The sequence below is a fragment of the Leopardus geoffroyi genome, chromosome C2, assembly GCF_018350155.1.
Source record: "Leopardus geoffroyi isolate Oge1 chromosome C2, O.geoffroyi_Oge1_pat1.0, whole genome shotgun sequence".
NCBI lineage: Eukaryota > Metazoa > Chordata > Mammalia > Carnivora > Felidae > Leopardus > Leopardus geoffroyi.
The window spans coordinates 154330639-154353664 of record NC_059333.1 but is presented as its reverse complement, the minus strand read 5'-3'; the positions used below and the strand labels follow the sequence as shown (position 1 = coordinate 154353664).

Genomic DNA, 23026 nt, shown 5'->3' with positions numbered 1-23026 from the left:
CACTCAGTCCAAAGATTCAAGTCTCCCTCTAATCTCCCAGAGGTTATAGCCAACTAGAAGCAGCCCACCAATTTGCCTTTGAGAGAACAGATCTCTAAACCAGCTCTAAGAGGCTGCCTTTTGTAGGTCCATCCAGTGGGAGATCGTTTCTATGCAAACAGTGCTGTTCAAATATAACCTGCTATTATCATTGCTGTCATTATTATTAATTGGCACTCCAAAAAACAGGTTAAGGACCAGGACACTGAATCTCATTCGCCCTGACAATGTGAGTCTCCAAATTAAATGATTAGCTTTGATGCTGAGGGGAGACTAATCAGGAGTTGCTGTGAGGACTCGAGTCTGGCATGAACAGTCGCTCAAAGTAGGGGCTGGTGGTGTTAGCGGTAGGACTTTGGGCAAAGCATTAGGTTTCTCTGGCATGCGGGCAACTAACTCCCTCAGGCAAGGTGGCCGGAGGTGACGACTACTGCTAGCCTTCCCGGGGCACTTAACAGGTTGGATGGTAGCGATTGGTGCCTCCTGACACATTTGTCTTGACTTCTTGCTTGTCGCCTCCAAAATGTAGATGTGGTTATTATTCACTTTTAAGAACGGAGTAGGCAACTCTTCATTCTTTGAGGACCCTCCCTATGCTGCCATTATGCTTCTGGCTCGCAGTCCGCATGACTCTTCCCTTGAAGGCCCGCAGCCTCTTCACCAGATCTGGGTTCCCCATTTGTCTAAGGGGCGGCAGAACAGGGCAGCCCAAACTTGGCCCAGGAGCAGGATGTATCTGATTCCAAGTCCCTGTTCCCACACTCACTGTGGAACCTAGCATAACCATTTTATTACATGAAAGATGAAATGAAATAATATATAGAAAACTTCTACGACATAGAAGAATCCCAGTACAGGTTAGCCATTATTAGTATCATCAGTTTGACTGCCAAACCCCATGCCCTTCACATATCTAAGATATTCACAATGACTATGATGCATGAGACAAGGAGAACCAACTTACTGAGACCCTCTCTCCTTTATTCTTGTCCGTTCCCCATCCCCTGGTCATTCCGATCACCCTCTCTCCTCCTTGCCTTGCTATTCTTTTTTGTACCCTTCATAAGCATGGCTTTTGAAGGTCGTAAATAGTCTTGCTAGTAGCCTTTTACCAAATGGCTCTAGAAGAAGTCAAAGTCCACAGCTTGAAAGTCCGGTCCACGTATCCAAACTTGGATCAGAACAATGGGAGAAAGTCGAAAGCATGAGACACTTTTCTGCTCAGCAGCATTACTGCAGGAAGAGGTTGCAGGCTGTCACAAGGAGGGCTTGGCCCTCTTTACAAATTAACGAAATGCATAAGTGACCCAGGAGTGGTAGCTCGCAGATCAAGTTTGGAGACAGATTCTTGCACCCCTCACACTTGTGCTGGCTTGATACTTAACTAGCAACCAGAGAGAAGTGGACCATGAAGGGAATGTGCAAAAATCACAGGGTCCCGTTGCAGACTCAAGACTTAGGATAATTATTTGCAACCTGAATTTCCTCAGGCTTCCCCTGCCTACAGTAGAAATGAATAGCCATAGCTAAAATGTCACTGCAGCGTCTGACCCCAGGTCTTTCTTTCTCCATCTAGTGCGTGCAGGGCTCTCAGAGGAACCAATTCCTGGGCCATCCTAGGATCCTTTCCTTCTCTCATCATCTTGTTTGCAAACATTGTGCCAGGAACTGAGGAAACAAGATAACACGACAAGATCCCTGCCCAAGCGCAGCTCACGGGCCAGGAAGAGGACAGGACGCTTCGTCATTGATAACTTGGGACGGGATGCCATGAGCGTATGGCATTGCTTTGGGAATCTCGAGCAGACCAAAGGGGTCAAGGGAGGAGCTTTCAAGAGTAATAAATGTTTGGAGATGTGTTTTGAAGCATAAGAGAAGTTAGCTAGGTGCCCAGAAAAATAAGATGGAAAGGGATTTACGTGCAAAAAATACATGAGCAAAGGCTGGATTCGTTTGGGCAACTACAGGTAATTCCACAATCTCCTAAGAAAGGTACCTACTATTTCTCAGACCAAGGAATTCTGTTACTAGGGCAGAGGTGGGGTGAGGAACAAGGACATACTAGCTTCTTTCCAATTTCCCTCAGGGGGACATTTAACTTGTACCATTGGCTAATGACTATTAACCAGAGCTAAGCATTCACGAAAATGCAGAGTGATATCATACAGCTGCCCTTCAATTCTTAAAAAAGCAAACAAGATTCAAAGATGAAAAATTCCTTGTATTTGTCACAATGTGCTTGCCCACCAAGATTGGACTTGCCCATTGGCCTTGGGGGGAGCGAGGGGGGGTTCACTTCCTTGGAAGACCATTCTCTGCCCACACCTTTACTCGGTCCCTGCATTTGTGTGCACTCATTATGTCCCTATACTTTTCTCGATCACAGTTGAAAAAATGTGTGTGTGTGTGTGTGTGTGTGTGTGTGTGTGTGATTTAATTAATCTCCGTCTCTCTCTCTCTCTCTCTCTCTCTCTCTCTCTCTCTCTCTCTCACCAGGCTCTACATTCCAGGACAAGAGACCGAATCTGTTTCCTCCCTGCTCCATCACGATTTTCTAGCACCAAGTCTGGTCCAGAACAGATGCTTGACAAAGATGTGTTGAAACTGCTGCCCCTGTCATTGTGTCCTCTGGTTGCCACTCTTGTGGTTTCAGCTGCTCGAATTTCGTACCTGTCGAGCAATTAGGAATTGCATTTCGAGGAGGAAAGAGCTGTGGCCATTTGGGTTAGCCCATCTGGCCTGGTCCAATGAGAAGCTAGGGGCCACTAGGGTATTCGGAGCTCTCTGAGAGCCAAATGCCCATTAGGAGCCTGGCACTTAGAACAGGAGCTTTTAATCGACGTCTACGATAGAGTAGTAAGTTCTCTCCAAAGGACATGAGCTAAGGCAAACATGCAGGACCAGATACACAATCCCCAGGATCTGATACCAAATGAAAGTGCAGGGCCCCTTGTTCAGATATCCTCAAGAATTTCAAACAGACCCATAAGTCCAGAGAACAAACTGGTGCTTGCCAGAGGAGAACGGGGAGGGGAAGTTGGGCGAAAAGGGTGAAGGGGAGTGAAAGGCACCGGCCTCCAGTCATGGAGAGAGTAAGTCACCGGGATGAAACGCGCAGCACAGGGAATATAGTGAGTGGCACCGCAACAGCATCCGATGGGGACACAGGAGCGACGCACGCGGCGGGCACAGCGCCGCGAACAGCGATGCTGAATCCCTGCGTCCTACACCTGAAACTAATGTAACATTGTGTGGCGGCCACCCTCCGGCCGAAAACCACTTAAAAGTTAAAAAACAAGAGGACTGCAAGATGGTGACAGGAGAGCATCAGAGCACGTACAGCGGCCCGGGTGAGACCGCACGGGTGGCGTTCCCATGACGCTGGCCTCGCCAAATTTGCGGCTGATCAGGAAAAGCTGGACACAAGGTGACGATTTTCTGTTAGACAACTGAGGGAGGTTTGCATTTATGAAAATTAAGGCCTTTTAAATAGCCAGATGTATTTCCTTTCCCTGCAGGCTGAGGAGGGGTCTTGGGAAAACTAATGGGTCCTTCCGTCCCCGTACCCAATGGGGCCACCTCTGTGTTTCCAAAGGCTTCCTTAAGGCAGACTGGTTTGTCCTTCTGCGAACAGCCCTGAACTCCTTGCTATCCGGCAAAGCCCCGTGGGCTCCTCGGCCTTGCAGAACCGCCTCCGCCTGAGGGTCCAGGGTCCAAAGACACGGATTCTGAAGCCAACACGGGCTCCAGTCCCAGCGCCGCTACTTACAACCCAATGACTTGGAGCAAAGAACTTCGCCTCCCCAGAGCCTCGGTCTCCTCGTCTATAGAGTGGAAGCGACGGTACCCGGCCCAAGGGGGCGGCCGCGAGGACTAAACACGCGACAAAGCGCAGAGGGCTGCGCGCACGAGCGCACAAAACGGGGACGCAGCCTCGCCCGCACCGCGCTTCTGCTTTAGTCCAAAGCCGAACCGGGGAGCGCAGCCCGCCTTCGAGCAGGGAAACCCCGGCTCTCTCCCCACGCCCGTCGCTGCGCCCTATAAATAGCCGAGCTAAGTCACCGTCTCCGCTGGAGTCGCTGTTCCTTGGGGTGAGGAACCGGGCGGCTGGCGCAGGTGCTCCCTCCCGGCCGACTCCTCCTCGGGCGTCTCGTCCCCGCACCGCCCCTCCTGGGCACCCCCGCGCCGCCCCCGGGCCACGCGCGTCCGGCCGGGCGGCAGGACGCCCCGCGCCTTGACCCCCGCCCCCCGCGGCGGCCGCGCAGCCCCGCCCCGCCCCGCCCCGCCGCCCCGCCTCCCCCGCGCCCCGCTGCCGGCTGCCAGTCCCGGCTGCCAGTCCCGCCCGTGCGCTGGGCCGGCCGGGGGCCGCGGGCGTGCGCACCGGCGAGTCCGGGGGAGGGCGCGGGGGCGGCGGGGCGGGGCGGGCATGGGGGCCCCCGGGACCGGCCGCTGAGCGAGCGCGCCGGCGTGCGGCGGGAAGGCCAGCCTCGCGGTTCCTCCGGGAGCCCAACTCCGTTCCCGCGCCGCCACGATGATCCCCCCGAGCGGCGCCCGCGAGGACGGCGTGGACGGGCTGCCCAAGGAGGCGCCGAGCGCCGAGCAGCCGCCCTCTCCGGCATCCACCGGCAGCCAGGAATCCAAGGTACCGCGCGCACTCGCCCCAAGAGAGCACGAACTCACGCTCCTCCTGCCCTTCTCTGTGTCCACCGTCGTGTCCCCGGACTGGCGCCGGTGCCGGCGGGAGACGTGCCCCTAGCTGGAGCCGGGCTCCCCCGAGACCTGAGTGTCGGGCAGGACGCGCAGGAGAGCTGCTGGAGCGCGTCGCGTGGACCCGGCCTCCTGCCCACGCAGACCCGAGGCTGCGCGGGCTTCTCCCCCCCGGAGCGCACGCCGGGCGGTGCGCCCCGACTCCCGGGCTCAGAGAGACCGCTTTCGCGGGTGGTTGGCGGCTGGGCGGTTCCGCGCTTTCCGCCCGCCGGTGCCCCAAGCGCGGGGTGGGTGTTGAGCGGCTTCTGAAGGCTGAAGGAGGATAGACAGCGAGGGATGCACCTGCGGAAGGGCTAGGGCGCCTGCGGCCGGCCAGGGGTTGTCTGTGTCCCGGGCGTCTCCGAGACGAGGCGTTTGGCTTAAGTCAAGGGCTCACCCCTGACTTCGGAGAAGCCGAGCGAAGGGAAGAGCCGCGTGCGTGGGAAAGTTGCTGTTCCTCTTGTGGAAGTTAATACGTGAAGAACTTACACTTGCTTTTGCGAGTGGCGCTAACGCACATACACAGAGCCACCCCCGCAGCACCCCTGCCACGGTTCCGCTTCCTCTGAAACGCTGCTGGGTGCCAGGCACGTGCTTGGGAATCTTGGACGCGGAGGGCGTAAAGCGTGGCCGCTGGCGGTGACCCGCCACATGGCCTCGCGGCCCGGGGTGAAAATCGTAAGATGGAGCTTGTGGTCGCGAGGATTCCTTTACGTGCAGGGCTCCTGGCGCCTTGTGCAGATAGATCTCCTTGAGAGCTCCCCAGGCATCTTCAGAATGCTGGGCAGTTGCTGTGCAGGAGCGAGGGCAAGGGGGATGCCGGTTCGGAGGGCAGGTCAGACGGGGCAGAGAGAAGCCCCATCCCTCTGTCCCTTTACCTACACCCGTCAGAGCCGTTGGCAAACCAACAGGATCAAAATCCCAGCTAAGTGGCTCTTGGTGTAAGTGATGCTGGGCTCTGGGACACATCTCAGCCTCTGGCAGTAAACCGTCAAAGAGAGCTTGGCATTTTATTTTACTTTACTTTATTTTACTTTATTTTATTTCATTTCATTTCATTTCATTTCATTATTTTATTTTATTTATTTTATTTTATTTTATTATTGTATTTTATTATTTTATTTTATTACTTTATTTTATTACTTTATTTTATTTTATTTTATTTTATTTTGTTTTGTTTTATTTTATTATTTTATTTTATTATTTTATTTTATTTTATTACTTTATTTTATTACTTTATTTTATTTTATTTTATTATTTTATTTTATTATTTTATTTTATTATTTTATTTTATTACTTTATTTTATTATTTTATTTTATTTTATTTATTATATTATATTATTTTATTATTTTATTTTATTTTATTTTGTTTTATTTTATTTTATATTTTACTTTATCTTATCTTGTTTCATTTCATTTTATGGTCGATGTCTGATCAGGGATATATGTGTCAACTTGCCTAAATCTCAGTTGGAAATGGGGCAGAAGCCCCACCGCCCCCCCTTCCAGAACCACTGTTAAGAATTCATGAAACGGCCCAGTACCTGTAAGAGCCCCATCAGGGTTTATCCTTTTCCTTCCTGGGCTGAGGCGGGTCCACCCCACCACAGATGATCCACCCCGAAGCAGCCTCACACCCTGCACACACCCACCACCTCTCCCCTGACTGGAAATTTCTGGGCATCTCACCCCTGTCTTGTCACTGACCGTCAGCCACCTAAGGGCTGTGGGTGGTGTGGGTGAGTGGCCGTCTCAGAGATGATCTAGCATACGGCAAATGAAGGCAGCAGAACTCAAGAGTGAGACTAGTACTCAACTTTCTCAGTTGGGCCGGCTGCTCCCGCAGTAGGCGTGTTCTGGAGAGGGCTTAGCATTTGCGGATGCAGCAGCGTGGTTTAAACACACTGTATGGATTTGCTATTTATAGATACCCCAATGCAAATTCCTTGGCAGAGGAAAAACTACATATGCGATACCCATAATTATCCACTGATTTATCTGACTGTGGTTTCAAATTTCGCACATGCCAGCTTTTCTCCAAGTGGCCTAGACACCTGAAGTGCGCGTATACGGCCCGAAATTTATGGCCGGTGTTCTTGTCAGTGGAGATGGGCCGCCGGGGGGCCATGAACCCCAGGAAACTGAATGCAAAACAGTGTGGCTGAATGTGAGTTTTTTGGGGTGGCATTGGTGATATTCTCAAAGCCCTTGTCCCTCAGAAAGGCTGAACCGCCTACACCTAAGAAGGCTCTATTTATTCTACACCAGGAGTGTCAGATTTGAAAGCTCACGGCTGTTTACACGGATGTTCCACCCTGAGGATGGAAAGAAAGGAAGGAAAGTAGGAACAAGGCATTAGTAGGCATTCCACTTCTGAGATGGTCTGTGAAAATACCACTAAAATGTTTTAGGTCCCTCTGAGCATTAAGCTTCCACAAGAAAGACTTGTGAAATTACTTCCTAAAAACAAAAACAAAAACAAAAAAACCCTTTTCTTCTCTGATTGGAAGGGTGACAGATACCCTTTGTAGAAATTTGGAAAGCCCAGACCAAAAAAAAGAAAGAAAAAAAAAATCCCTCATTGGCTCACCATCCCGAGGTGACTACCGATAACATTTTGATCTACGTCATACATCTTTTTGAAGATCTACTTTTGTATTCTCGTAGCTGAGCGAACTGTGGTCAGCATCTGCTGAATGTGTGCCGTGTATCAGGTACAACTTGAATCTTCACAATCACCCTGTGAGAGGGACTTATTTTATGAATAGGAAGCAGAGCTCACAAAGGTTAGGGGACTTGCCCAAGATCACAGAGCTAGCTGAGAGCCACAGGTAGGCCAGAGCCCCAGGCGGCGTAGCTCTGGAGCCCAGCCCTCCACCACAACTCCCTGTCCCGCTTGGGCACTGTTTGCCTTCCTCCTGGTTCCCCTAACACCCCACTCAAGTATTCCACACGCCACTCAAAGTCATCTACAGCAGTATTTCGGGCTTCTCTCGAGAAGAAATCTTTGAAAATAAATTGAGCCACATTATCATGTGAAATGATGAAAAACCAAGTCTTGTCCAGCTTCTCGGTGTTTGGTTTTTCTACTGTCCCCCTTCCCGCGCCTGAAAATATACTTATGGAAACAACTAAATGGGATGTCACAGAATCATCTAGAAAGGGGGGCAGCAATAAATCCTTTAGTCGAGAGAGTCCATTAGGAGAGGACGATGATGGTTCAGTGCCCTGAGCCCATAAGATGTTTCCAGAAGTCCACTTTTTTTGCAGACTGTTTGGAATGGTACATCATAGATTATGGGCGCTGGGAACACTGGAGATCATCTACTCTCAGTGTTTTTTTAAATTACAGATACTTTCTATTGTGTATATTGATTTTGGTATGGAAAATGTCAACATACACAAAAGCAGAGAAAACAGTATAAAGATCAGTCGGTCTGTGACTAATCACCTGGCTTCACCAATGACCGATTGATTCATGGATGGTCTCTTTTTCATCTCTTACCTCCCACTGCCACCGCCGTCCCTCCTCACACACACTGGATCATTTGAAACCCAGTTCCAAACATCAAATCATTTCATCCATAAGTATTTCAGGCTGCATCTCTGAAAGCTTCTTTGGGAAACATGACTACCATTATCACATGCTCACATACTTTTCTGTCGAGGGTCAGTAAATTCTTGGGGGGGCCACGGATGGTTCTTGGGAGATCCATGAACAACCAGAACCGGCATTGAGAATCGTGCAGTTACACGTAGATGTGCAGCATCTGGGGAAAGGGTCCATGGCTTAGGTCAGGTCAGTAAACCATCTGTCACCTTCACTGGTTATTTAAGTATCCTCTCCTTTTTTCTCTTGAGGAAACAGAGGCCAAGAGGAAGAGGCAACGACTTGCCTAAAATCACACACATTGCTAAGTGGCAGTATTTTTGCTTGAGAACCCTGTCTTGGAGTTTAGTCCCCAGGGCACATTCCTGTAAACAGAAGTAGTAATGTAGTTCATGTGGTTTTCTTTTTCATAAAATTAGTTGCATTGAACAGTTTGAAAGCCACTGATGAACCTCACCCTTCTGTCTTTCCATTAACTATTCCAGAAAGACCACAACCTCATTTTTTTTAAGTGCTGACGGAGAGCATGGAATACTAAGAAAAATGTCATGTTTCAGCATCTCTTATTTCAATGAATATCTTTTCTCCTACCGACTTATCGGCAACATAGAAAACCTTACGAGGGTCTAATATGAAGGTTTAATATGGATGCCCTTGGCCATCACTTATATGACCCAAGGTCACGTTTTGATGATGTGGAGAGATTATAGGTTTTGAGGTCCAATAGACGAGAGTTGAGATCTTTTCTTATCAGTTGCCCTGTGACTGTGGGATAGTTGCCTAACCTCTCTGAGCCTCAGCTTCCTAATCTCTAGAGTGGGCATGCTGATACCCAGTTGACGTGTTTTGTTTTGTTTCTGTAAGGCCAGTGACCTACTACGTTTTAAGCATTTAAAAGCGTGTGACATTGTTGACTTTCTCTTCCTGCTTCACATTAGATGACTTCTGTCACCAGCCAACCCCAAATATCACCGGAATCATTTCAGTAACCAAACCCGATACTGCAATAGTATAACTGAGTTTTTCTCCCTTTGGACTATACCGATGCTGTTGACTGTAGAGCGTGTTACACCTTAGCTGTTTTGTATCCCCGGGAAGATAAGCCACAGACTCACCAGCCTGTGGCTTCAGTTTTGAAAGGGTGATATAAGCCACCCAGTGGCCTATTGGAGCCAGGAACCAAGGACTCCCCTTTTTCCTGGATGGTTCTCTCTGAACGTGGACCACCATCCAAGTTAGGGGAGAAAAATCTCTTCACCATGAGGATGCATCTCCCGGAAAGGGCGTGTCCATCAATCAGCAGCTGTTTATTGAGTGCCGTCTTTGTGCCCAGCTTGTCCCATACACATATATGAAGCTATCGTTGGTAAGGATTTTAACTTCTACTCAGGGGAGATGATGGAACCTTGGCTTTGCATCCAAATCTCTTGGGGAGTCCAGTCCACAGGTTAGAGCGCTAAACTGAAATCTCTGAACGAGGGTCGCAAGCATGAGTATTGTTGTAGAGCTTCCTTAGCGATTTCATTGTACAGCCAAGTTGGAGGAACGCTGGCTTAGACCATCAAAGAAACCGAAGAGAGAATAAGAATTGAGTACAAACTGTAGATTGTCGAGATTCTCTTCTTTCCAACCACCGTACCTGAAGGAACCATTTCTGATTACTCTTCTTCCCTTCCCATTTATCCTTCCTTTCCAAACAAATGGCTCCGACAAGTGACCCACTGTTGACTTCCACACGGCCAGATAATCTTAAGCATGTCTCAGATGCCGCTGGATTTACAAGGCTAGCTATGCTCTTATTATGCTGTTTTCATAATCAAAAATAAAAGGTGGAAGACAGAAAACTATAAAGACAAAAGTTCTTTATCATACAACCTAGATATAAGGGTTGTTTCGTTACTTGCCGTATTTTTCCACTTACGTTTCCTTTATATGTGTGCACACACGTACTTGAAACAAAATTGGAACAGTGTATACGTAAATGCACGGTGTACTTTTTCTTGAACCTGATGTTATACAGAAATTTCCCATATACTCTGAGATAATAACATGAATAATAAAAATAGTACAACATTCTACTTCACTGTTAGGCCGCATCTATTTCGTTGGTCCCTTCTGACTGCATATTTAGGTTCTTTTTACCTTTCACATATTTAAAAACATTGAAATTTGGGGCACCTGGGTGACGCAGTCGGTTAACCATCCAACTTCGGCTCAGGTCGTGATCTCACAGTTTGTGGGTTCCAGCCCCGCATCGGGCTCTGTACTGACAGTCCTGGATCCTGCTTCAAATTCTGTGTCTCCCTCTCTCTCTGTCCCTCCCCGCTCTCACTCTCTCTGTCAAAAATAAATAAACATACATATGAACATACATACATAAATAAATAAATAAATAAATAAATAAATAAATAATAAAAACATTGAAATTTATATCCTGATACATAAACATTTGAATATATTTCTGACTGGTTTCATAGGAAGTAGAGCTGTTGGGTCTGGATATAAACACTTCCAAGGTCTCGTATTCTCATTGGCACGGTGCCCTCAAGAAAGACTATTACCGTAGCTTTTCATCTCTTAGTAAACTTTTTTATTGACATATGGCATCCTACCAAAAAGTGCACACATCATAAGATTCCAGCTTAATTAATTTTCAAACAGTAAACTTTTGATCTGTCTGTAACCAATGCAAAAGTCAAGAAATCAGATGTTACCAGCACTGTGGAATCTCCCTCAGACCCCCTTCTCTCATCTCTAGCTCCCCAAAAGTAAACGATATCCTTCTAACACCATAAATTAATTTCAGTCATGTGTGCTTTGTGGAAATGGAATCATGTAGTGGAGACTCTTTTATGCCTGGCTTCTGTCACTTAGCAGGATGTTACGAGCTTCATGTATGCCCGTGCGTGTAGCAATCATTTTCATTTTCCTTGCTGTATAGCATTCCACAGTAGGAATGATTCACTATGTACCCACTCTACTGATGATAAACATTTGGATTATTTCTTGGTTTGGGCTGCTTCAAGTAGGACCCTATGATCATCTTATATATGTCCTTATAGATATATATATTCTTTTTTTTTTTTCAACGTTTATTTATTTTTGGGACAGAGAGAGACAGAGCATGAACGGGGGAGGGGCAGAGAGAGAGGGAGACACAGAATCGGAAACAGGCTCCAGGCTCTGAGCCATCAGCCCAGAGCCTGACGCGGGGCTCGAACTCACGGGCCGCGAGATCGTGACCTGGCTGAAGTCGGACGCTTAACCGACTGCGCCACCCAGGCGCCCCTATCTTATATATATTCTTATAGATATCTTCTATCTATCCTTATAGATATCTGTTGGAGCAGCATTGCTGGGTTGTAGAGCAGACATGGGTTCAGCCTTGGTAGGCATTGTCAGCTTTCCAAAGTAGCTGTACTAATTCATACTCCCTGTAACAATGTAGAGTTCAACCTCCTCCTTATCCTACCAATACTTGGTATTATTGTCTGTCTTTTTCACTGCAGCCGTTGTCATAGGAGATTAATGGCATCCCACTGTGTTTTTAACTTGTATTTCCGCAACGAATAATGAATTTAGCAGTTGGCAGTTTTTGTGCTTTTTGGCATTTGAATATTCTCTTGGGTGCAGTAGTCGGTCAAGCCTTTTGTCTCTTTTCCTGTTAGGTTGTCTGTCATTTTCCTTTTAATTTATAGGAATTCATTACATGATTCTAGATACAACTACTTTCAGAGATAAATGTATTGGAGATATCGTCTCCTACTCTGCAGCTTACCTCTTCTCTTCTTAACAGAAATTCTTATTTAATTAGTTTATTAATTCACCCTCTTATGGTTGTTAGTGCTTTCTGTGTTCTGTTTATGAAATCTTTGCTTACCCGAGAGGCATGAAGGTATTCTCTTACATTCTTTCCCAGAAATGTTATGTTTTGCCTTTCACACATAGGTTTATAATTCACTTGGAATTTCTCTTTTGGTATGGTGTGAGGTAGGGGTCGAGATTCATGATTGAACTGAATTGCCACCTTTGTTCTACCCGTGATATAGACCACTCAAGTGTGTTTGCTTCTGCAAGTATCCCAGGGTATCATTAACTGAGAAGCCAATTTTCTGTTACTTCTTCAGTTTGGGGGTTCTCAGACCAAACTGTGTTGTAGAAATTCGAGCCTCAAATCTATGTAAAGGCAATCTGTGATTATGAATTCTCAGGAAATATGTATGTTTGTGTGTATTTTCCACTTTATGGCTATGCTAAGATTTCTTTATCATCAACCCAAGTTGGTGAGAAATTTGTTTCTAGTTCATTCTTTCTTTGTTTTTCAAATATCCCCTCTATCCAATCCCCCTAGGTGGTTTTTTTTTTTAATTGGTGGAAAAATATGCATAACATACTATTTCCAATTTTAACCATATTTTTAAGTGTACAGTTCTGTGACATTAAATACATTCACACTGTTGTGCAGCCCTCACCACCATCCATCTCCAGAACCTTGTCACCTACCCAGACTGAAACTCTGTGCCCATTAAACAGTTATTCCCCATCTCCTTTCCCTGGCCTCTGACATTCTAGTTTCCAATTCTATGAATTTGACTACTCTAGGTACCTCATATCAGAGGAGTCACGTAATATCCGTCCCTTTGTCATTGGCTTATTTCACTTACATAAATCTTTAAGGTTCATTCAGGTTTTGGAATATATGTCAGAATCTCCTTTTGTTAAGGCTGTATAGTATTCCATTGTATGAATATGTCACATTTTATTTATCCATTCACCCATCAGTGGACATTTGAGTTGCTTCCACTTTTTGGCTATTGTGAATAGTACTATTACGAACTTGGGTATATAAATATCAGTTCAAGTCCCTGCTTTCATTTCTTTTATGTGTATAGCCCGAAGAGTGATTGCTATATTACATGGTAATTTTTTTGTTTGATTTTTTGAGGCATCATCATATTGCTTTTTCCCCACTGGCTGCACCATTTTAGACTCACAGCAGCAAAACCCTTGTTCACAGGAACCAGGGTTCCAGTCTTTCTGCATCCTCTCCAACACTTGTTATTTTCTGTTTTGTTTTATTTATTTTTTATCCTCCTGGGCATTAAACGGTATCCCATCATGGTTTTTATTTTGTATTTCCCTGATGGTAAGTTGAGCATCATTTCACGTACTTATTGGCCATTTGTATGTCTCCTTTGGAGACATGCCCATTCAAGGCCTTTGCCCGTTTTTAAATCAGGTTGTTTGGGCTTTTTGGTTGAGTTCTAATATTGTAGCCTTTTACATCAGAAAATTTGAAGGACAAAGACATATGGGGTTTTCTTATTGTTTTAACTACACACAGGGTTATTTCTGTGTTTTAAAAACGAGTCTTTCTTTTGCATATTATCTGCTCATGTCCTCATCCATTTTAATAGAACATTCATCCATTTCCTATTGATTTTTAAAAATTCTTTATAAATATTAAAGCGATGATCTTTCATAGATGTTGTAACATTTTCCCAGACTGAAATTTGCTTTTTGATTTTATTACATTTTCAATCTAGAAGATTTCTTTTATGTTGTTAAATGTCTCAGATTCATTTAGCTGTGGCTTCTTTTTTCCATATATTTAGAAGAGTCTTCCCCACCCTGGGAGCAGATAAATATTAACCTGTTTTTTGTGTCTCTAGATTCTTAATATATACTTGTTCATTTTATCACCTTAATCCATCTGGAATTTATGGTGTTATGTGGTATGGAAGAACTCTGATTTTTCCCCCAGGGATTAATAAGTATTTCTAAACCGTTTATTGAATAATTCATACTTTTTTTGCTGATTTGAAATGTTACATTTATTATGTAATAAATGCTAATATGTACTAAGTTCTCCTTTAGAGTTATCTGTTAAAATCTAGTGATTTTGCATATATTACTATAGAGTATTTTGGCATTACTATTATAATGTTTTAATTATTGTAGCTTTATAATAGATAATTGGCAATACAGGTACCTCCTGGGAATTTTATTTATTTAGCTGCATACCTTTTTTGTTTTTTTCATCAAGTTACAAAAATAATATTTGGAAAGTACTTGCGTGAAGCTTTGAAGATCGTTTCAGTGAAATCTTTACAAGTGACGGGATTTCGTATCCAGGAACATAGTATACATATCTTTCATCGTCGATGTGTCTTTTATGACATTTGTAAGTGCTTGGGAGTTTTCCTCAAATACTTTTTGCCCAATTCTCTTAGGTATTGTTTGGGTATTTTATACTCTGGGTTACCGTTATGAGCCATCCGTGGTGAGAACTGACATACAGGAAATTTGTTTTATATTAATTTTATAATCTAAGATCTTTTAGGTTCCGTTTCATCCATTCCATCAATAAGGAAATACAGTGTCGCTTAGTGGTCCAAATCCCACGGCGCCACTTTGAGATGCCGCTTATATAAGCTTCCCTGTCCTTCCCTTTCCTGACCTTCACTGTTCTTTCTGGAAAGTGAGCATAATCCCGTCTGCAGCATCATCGCTAGGGTTAAATTAAGGAGTGTATGCTAAGCGCTTACCACAGTGTTGAGCTCATAATAAGTAAATGCTAGCTATTGTTAATAGATTATCATAATACCTGAAATAATAATTTTGCCTCTCTAAATATAACTCTCATTTTTGGAGGTGGGGGAGTAGAGTAGGCTTGGGATAAGGCTTATTGCATGAGAACTCCCCAAATAGGGTAAATATGAGCGGAGGTATGGAGCTAATACCTGGCCCACTTTAAATGCCAGCAATATTTTACTGTAAATGGACACTGTCTATAAGTGTTTATTGTACAGTTGTTGGTACTATGGGGTGGCCTTAGCACTCTTGTTCATCAACCCACTGTGAAAGTCATTACAAACTTACACATTCCGCCTAAGAAATACAACGTGTTTTGCAAATTTAACTTCAAGACCAATCCATTTGCAACCAAATCATTTCTTAAGACCTCCTTCTCTGCAAATCCCAGACTTCCCACTCCTGTTCCCAATTAAACTGAGACAGTCTTTCTCGTGTTAAGATGGGGAATGTTCTTAGCTTACTAAGAATTTCCATCAGGAATGGACGTGGAATTGTTTCCAGCGATTTTTTGGCAAGTATCAAAGTAATCATGTGATTTTTTCTTTCTCGTCCTTTGGCCTCTTTATGTGATGGATTATATTAATAGATAGCCTAATATTAAACCCTTCTTACATTCCTGGAAAAGATCCTACTTGGCCATGAGGATTTTCTTTTAATAAACTGCTGGGATTTGATTGCCAATACTGTATTATTTTTACATCCATATACATAAGGGAGATTGTTCTGTGACTGTTACTTTGTGTTCTTGGTCAGATTTTATTTTTAAGAATATGCCAAGTTTTAGAAATCAATTTGAGAGGATGTCCCCGGAGGCTTTCACTTGTTTTGTTTTTATTTTTTCTGTGGAACAATTTGTAGAACCCAGAGCCCCTCATTTGATGTGTGGGGGGAAAAACCCTGCTAATAATATCTAGACCTGGCACCTATTTTCAAATAAATTTTGAACACATTGTTTTTTATTTTATTCTCTTCTGTCTTTCTCTCTCTCTCTCTCTCTCTCTTTTTTTTTTTTTTTTACAAATTGGCATGATTCAGGTTTGTTAATTTGGTTTTTTCCATAAGCTTATTCATTTCCTTTAAATCTTAATAGCATCTCTGGATGAGTTGTCGTAGAAGGAGCCCTGCACCTCCCCTCAATCTCTCCCTATCCTCACTTTCTCTAGCGGGGTGCCCCTGCGCTCCTATGCTGTGTACACCCGGTTTTGTAGTTCTCTGTGTTTATACAGCATCGGTGCCTCGATCCGGGTTGGGATCAGGGGCCGTGTTAAACCCCAGCGCCCCCTCCTTAAATCCCTCACTTCGTTGATTCCCTTCCTGTTGGTAGAACAGTTCCTCTCTGGCCCTTTGGGCTATCACTTCCCCTCTAGCCGTCACTCCCGTGCCTCCTGCTGTCAGCCCTCAGTCCCTTGTCACTCTCCGTCATCTCTCTGCGTGCCTCCTGGCACGTCTTACCTGTTTCCATTTCACCCACCGGCCGGTAGCTTGCAAATCTGCATCCAGCACTGACATCAGTCTTCTGAGCTCTCGACTGACATACCCGGCTACCTTTTGGACAGCCTGTCTTGCTCCCCCCCCCATACCTTTTCAATGCAGCCCCCCTCTCAACCAAACCCCTCGTTCTCAACTCAGATGCCAGCCCAGTTCTTTACGTATTCTCACCCGCATGTGAGCATGATGCACGAAGTCCACCAACCCGAGCCCGAAAACCAGAAGTCATCCTCGATGACCCCCCCCCCCCAGGAGACAAGATGGCTGTCAGCCCCCGGGGGGTGCTTCATTGATCTGGAAACGAAGCTTGCCCACGCTGCCTGTTGCTAAGGGCCCCAGAGCTTGAAGTTCCCATCAGCATGTTTCCGCCAGGGCCGGCCGCGGCTGTGACCACGGCCTGGAGGACTGAGTCCGGACACAAGAAGAGGCCCAAGAGGAGGGATCCGGGACAGGAATGCCACTGTTCTTTGCCCCCCAAACCGACATGAGGGGAAGTAGTCAGAAGAGGTGCTAGAGGACCCCCGGCTGCCCTCCCTCCATCTCCAACACTCTGAGTTGTATCAGAGCAGGGTAACTTGGAGAACTCGGGGAGGGATCCCCACGGCCCCTCGCCCCAGCGATGCTGGTCACTGGCAGAAGCCCTGTCACCGTGTGCCCGCCCTCCACACAGATCTGCTCGCCTGCTGATCCGGCCCTGTTTGCCACCCTCCCCAGGGTCAGCACCCCCCCCCCCCCCCGCCACACTCCACAGTCACCTGCCCGCCCTGGCGGGTCTGTCTGTCCCCCGCGATGGCAGAGCCAGGCCCGCTGTCACCCGTTGCAGCCTCACTTCTGGCCTGACCGTTGGCGACGTTCACGGGCTACAGGTGACTCTTCCGGATACCCTGGATTTTTCAGTCCTTGAGCTTTTCTCCTCCTAAGGTCGCGTCTTCCGTTCTCTTCTACATCCCCACCGGCTTCTGTGATCGGCCCCGAGAGGCTTCCCGTCCTGTGACCTGCATCTTTCCATCTAATCCCCTCTGACACCTCTACTCCGGGAGTGTTTCAGCCCGAGCAGACCATAAAATCCCTTAGCCGGCGAGCTCACTGCCTTTTATTTGTCCCTCACGCATTTTAGGTTCCCAGATTCCTTTTTGTCATCATCGTAATTACTCCCCCGCCAACAGGCTGAACTCCTGCGCCCTTCTGTCCCTTTGTTCACAATCGCCTAGAGAAACCTCAACTCTGCCTAAAGCCAATTTCCCACCTACTCCATACCCACACTTCTGGAGAAAGCAGAGAAGACAGGTAATGAACAAGGTGACAAAATGCGTAACGTTTATGTCAGGCAGTGCGCAGGCTCTGTGGAAGGGTGCAGTGTGGAAGCGGGTAGCATTAGAGCTTTTCTGATCGGGGACGGATTCTACGAGAAAGTGACCTTGAGTCACAGCCCGGAATGGAGTGAGGGTGTCAGCTGTCATTTCAAGATCTAGGGTGAAAGGAGAGTAGGGAGAGATCTGGACAAAGCCCTGGGTGGGAACAGGCTTGTGTGCCTTGAGGAACAGCAAGAAACCTTGGGTGCTTGTGGCTGAGTGCTGAGCCCAGAAGGCGATACTCACCTCTAAAGAGGTAAGTCCCGGGGCTAGAACCGTACTGTCTATGGTAGCCGTGACGTATGTGTGGCTCCCTGATTTTAAGTCAATTAAAAACTCAGTTCTTTTGTCACACTAGCCACGTTTCGAGTGCTTGTAATCATCTATGGCGAGTGGTTACCACAGTAGACACCATCGATTACGGAACATTTTTATCATTGCGGAACATTCTTCTAGACAGCGCCAGCTAAATCCTGTGGGTCTGCAAGGGCCATGCTAAAGAATCTGCATTTTTCTCTCACTTGGAGAGACCACCACTTGAGAAAGCCCGGGAGGAAGCGGGTCTGGACGGTACAGGGTTTACACCGTACAAAGGTTCCCGAGGCCACTGCACGCAGTAGGACTACAGCATAGCAAGGGTGGAAATAAGGAGGCCGCTTAGAAAGCTAGAGTAGTCCAGATGAGGGAGAATGCTGTGTGGGCACAGGTATTAGTTGGCAGAATCTCTAAGAAGCGACAGGCTTCAAGATACATTGTGAAAGGAGAACCCATGAGATTTGCTGTGAGCGGTGATGCGAGCCGTGAGGGAGAACGAAGAACTCGGGACGCTTCCTAAAAAGTTAAAAGGAGGAAGCCCTGTGCAAGCATGTCTGGGTAGCAACCGCAGTAAACTTGAGCAACGTGGAGCGTGAATTCTGTCTTACGGATGACCTTTCAAAGGTGGAGACAGTAGGATTGGCGTGATTGATTTTGCACATGGGGAAGAAGGCGCAGGTCAGGAAAGTCGACAAGGTCAGATGAACGTCTTAGAAGCTGGGCAGAGGAGAGAGTTAGGTTTGAAGAGTGAGGACGAGAGGAGCCATTAATGCTGTACCAGGGAAGTGGCAGGTGGACCGGCCTGGAGACAACCTAAATCGGGAAGGGGAACAGTCCAGTCTCAAGAACATGCAGAGGGGAAAAGGGAAGGAAGAGGAAAGAGCAAACCCGAGAGGACTTTCAAAGACCAGGGTGAGCGCCTGGTTCCTCCACGGAGAGCCAGACTGCACGGGGGTGGAGGCCGTGTTCAGCCAGGAGGCCCCTTAATAAGCTGAATGAGATTTGCAGACTGATTTCTTTAACTACATCTCTTTAGATGATATTAAACCGAGGTTTCTTCGGGTGGGGTACATGTGACTTCGATACACATACGAAAAGAAATGTATAAATTGGATCTCTGTTCATTGAACGGTATTTTCCTACTGACTCTTGTTAACAAATTTGAGACGAAGTTCCTGGGAAAAACAATAATAATAGTCACATGATACAGATGGAGTAAATCTTTTAAATCAGATTTATGATTGAAAAATGCTAGGGATGATTTGCTGATAACATTAATACTACCATGCAAACTCAGTGACAACGTTTTGTTCCAGAAGCATTTTCTTGGAGTTCCATATCTTGGGGGAAGTGAGTTCCTTCCACCTCAGAGAATTACCAGGAAACCTTATCAGGGAAGGACGCTCAGAAAGGGGTCATCCTAGATGGTCAAACCTTCCTGATAACAGAGAACATGTCCTCGTGTGTGCCAGGCGTTTCCCTGTTGAGAATCGTCCTTGCAAATCTCTCTCTAATCTGGCTCACCTTTCCCTGCCTTCAAACCCAGAATATGCCACATGGAATTTCATTCACTTATAACAGAGGTGCACGTGCTCTGTCAATTTCAAAGCAATTATATCGGTTTTGTACTTGACTTTTCCTAATTACTCGGGATTCCCATGTAAACACAAGTCATTGAACTTCATGCACGTAGGGGAGTTTTTGTCCCTTGTACCGAGGATTCTGCACTGCGGTGCGCTCCTGGCTCTTGTGCCTGATTCCACCATTTTTCTAACCTTCCTTCTCGAAGGCCAGTTCTCTCTGCAGACTGCTTTGAGGCTTTCAACTTGCTTATTCTAATTTGCTTTCCTGTTGGAAGATCAATCAGTCATCAAACTGGTTGGAATTTCATGTTCCTTAAAACAGAATGGAAACTGAACCCTAATGGACTACCAGGTTAAAAAAAAAAATCCATGCTAAAGAAATTGACAACAGAGGGAGATAAATAGAGGATTGTTGTGTCTTCAGGGTTTGTTTCCTTGTTTACTTAGTGATCTGGAAGTTCATCAGGCTTTTGCTGATATATCCTGGTTCTTGGCTGCATTTTCTACAAGCCAGTTTCTGAGTTCCTGATAGGTTTTGTGTCTCCTAATTCTTGCTTAAAAGGCAAAGCTGGTATCCATTTGTTTAATTAACACATTGTTACTGGATGCTTCATATGTTGGTCAGTTTGTTGGGAATCACCCCCCCCCCATGACCTGACCTTCCAATTGAAACATTTGAAAAGATAAGTTCCTAAATACAAGGTCTCATTATTGTCAATTACTTCAGCGTGGATTTTTTTCTAACTGCCATAGTGGACTCTTTCTATAGCCTGTAGATATAGCCAGGCAGATACATAGCCTATAAGCGAAATGATCCAGATAAATGTTCCGTGAATAAGTTACGTGAGGAAAGAAAAGGAGCAAAAGGAAAAAAACATCCAGCTTACAGAATTAAAACCTGCAGTTACAGTTCTTCTGATGAATTCGAGGAAGCACACAATGTAAAATCAGGAGGCTTCATGTCAGATCACGACTCGAGCCACTGAAACCCCTCAAACCCTCAAATGTGCAGATTCTTGCTATGAATGCTCTTTTTTCCGGAAGGAATACATTCAGTCTGGGTCTGATAACCCAAGTTCTCTAGAATTTCATGGGTTTTATGAACTTGCCTGAAAAAGCAGTATGCGCTGTTTCCTAGGTGATTTGTTTGTTCCTGTGGTTAGAATTACTTCGGCAAAGTTCCTTTCATAGACTGCCCATAGGATGACCTTTGCAGATAGAAGGAAGTAAAAAAAAACCTGATTCTCTAATTCATAATAAATCATAGGGTCGAAGACGAAAGACATTTTAAACTGCTGTAGGGAGCCAAGAGCAAAGTGCCAAGCCCTTCAGCTTCATGGAAGGATGCTTTCTGGTTCTTTTTTTTTTTTTTTAATGTGTAGTTTTGAGAGAGAGAGAGAGAGAGAAGAGAGCACGAGCAGGGGAGGGGCAGAGAAAGAGGGAGACACAGAATCCAAAGTGGGCTCCAGGCTCCAAGCCGTCAGCACAGAGCCTGATGTGGGGCTCGAACACACAAGCCGTGAGATCATGACCTGAGCCGAAGTCGGACCCTCAACTGACTGAGCCACCCAGGCACCCCGACACTTTCTGGTTCTTCATTGGACCTTCACTTATAAGTCTGTCCATAGCCTGGTTGGACATCAGTCCAGAGAGCCTAAATCTCACTCTTAAAGCCCGTGCACCTGGTTCCCAGGCTCTGGACAGCAGCTGTGAGACTCACAGTGGCCATTGAGGAGCCACAGCTTTGACCTCATCCCCAGTGGTCAGATTCACCAAATCATATAGAGGCACCTCAGAGGAAGCCAGCTTCCAGCACATAAAGTTGATGTACCTGCAGAAGTTACCAGGCTTCTCTGTTTTTGTTATTATTATTATTATTATTCCCTTATCTTTCACCTTAAGTTGGGGTCTCTAGAAGCAAAGCATGAGCTTCAGAAGCATGTAATTTACTGAAGGCATGCTCTTAGGAAAAAACCTACAAGAAGGGAAGGAAGCAGGAGAGGACAGGAGACGGGACTGAACAAGAATGCAGCCCAAGGTGAAGTCTTCCCTGATCCACAGTGGGGCTCTGGGGCATCAGCTGCACCACCGAGTTGTCCCTGTCTCAAGGCGACATGACTGGACTGTGTCACTCTGTACGGGTCAGTCTTTGGCCGGAAGTGGAGGGGTGGGTGCGGGCACGTACATCATCTCCTACAGGAGACACTTCCCATTGGCTGAGGGCAGTTCCCAGAAGAAGGAGCCATCCGCAAACCAAAGCAGCTGTGAGGTGGGCTCAGGGGCCCCAGTAGAGACGACTCGGGTGGGGGACCCACGGCCTCCTCCCACCTCTCCCTCGTTGTTTTAGCCAGAGTGGCCCTTTTCCTCTTTCATGCTCCACACAGTTAGGAATTTTGCTAACATCTTTGGTCAAAAAACAAAAAACAAAAAAAAAAAGAGTGCTGCATTTGAAGACAGTCTGACAGACACCAGATGAAAGCATATAACAGCTGCTGGCTGGGGGAGCTGGTCGCCTACGCCATAACGCAGCAGGTGACACAGAGCAGGAGAGTAAGCTAGGGATCTTGGTGGGACTGAGCACTGATGGAATCCCATATACCGCCCCCCCCCCCCCCCCCCGCCCAGGAAGAAACGGCATTTCAAGGAGAAGGATGCCACGTGTTACAATTTCAGTTGGCCAACTTGAAGTGCGGAAAGAGCCGGGGGCAGCCCAGTTGCCTTGCTCCTCCAAGATGACCTCAGTGGTCTTATCCTCTAAGGATAATTGGCCTCCTTTTAGCCTCAGGATAAAGACCCCCCCCCCCCCTCGCAAGAAACTTGCTGCCACGAGGAAACAAACTCCAGACCCTTAGGAAGATTTTAACTAACGTGACTTGCATACGTGGGCAGGTTTTTAGAGAAGTTCTTCCGACTGACTTAGAAGTCGTTGGAATCAGTGCCCGGAGCCATCTACCTGGACGGTGGCTCTAGGTTTCGTGGGTTTGACCGCATAACTATCAGCTCTGGGCCTCACACAGCCCCACACGAAGTAGGAGCACTCGTGCTCGAGTGTCGTGGGGAATATTGGGAGAGATGGATAAGGAAAGAAAGGGATGAATGTGCTTTAAAAGGGGGTGGAGATAATGCTCAGGTTTGTGGGTGTAAGGCAACAAAGTAACCGTGGCTGCCCTTTGGAAGCTTTCAAGTTCCAGACCTGGTGCTGGACACTGTATATTCATCACCTCCCTTGCAAATTTCCCAATGTGACAGATGATAAGTAGCCGGTAAGTGTCAAATTTAGGTCATCGGAGTCCAAA

General features: G+C 46.3%; 1 protein-coding gene across 4 annotated transcripts in view; it reads left to right on the top strand.

The window, feature by feature from the left end:
- Positions 1 to 4423: 4423 nt before the first annotated feature.
- Positions 4424 to 23026, top strand: part of STAC (SH3 and cysteine rich domain) — a 139953-nt gene continuing 121350 nt past the window's right edge. Inside the window, exon 1 of one of the 4 annotated variants that reach the window (XM_045436637.1) lies at positions 4424 to 4681. In XM_045436637.1, coding sequence (XP_045292593.1) covers positions 4571 to 4681 — 111 coding nt within the window. In that variant the 5' untranslated portion in view covers positions 4424 to 4570. The remainder of the gene's footprint in view (positions 4682 to 23026) is intronic. The other 3 variants (XM_045436636.1, XM_045436638.1, XM_045436635.1) reach the window with 3 other exon arrangements.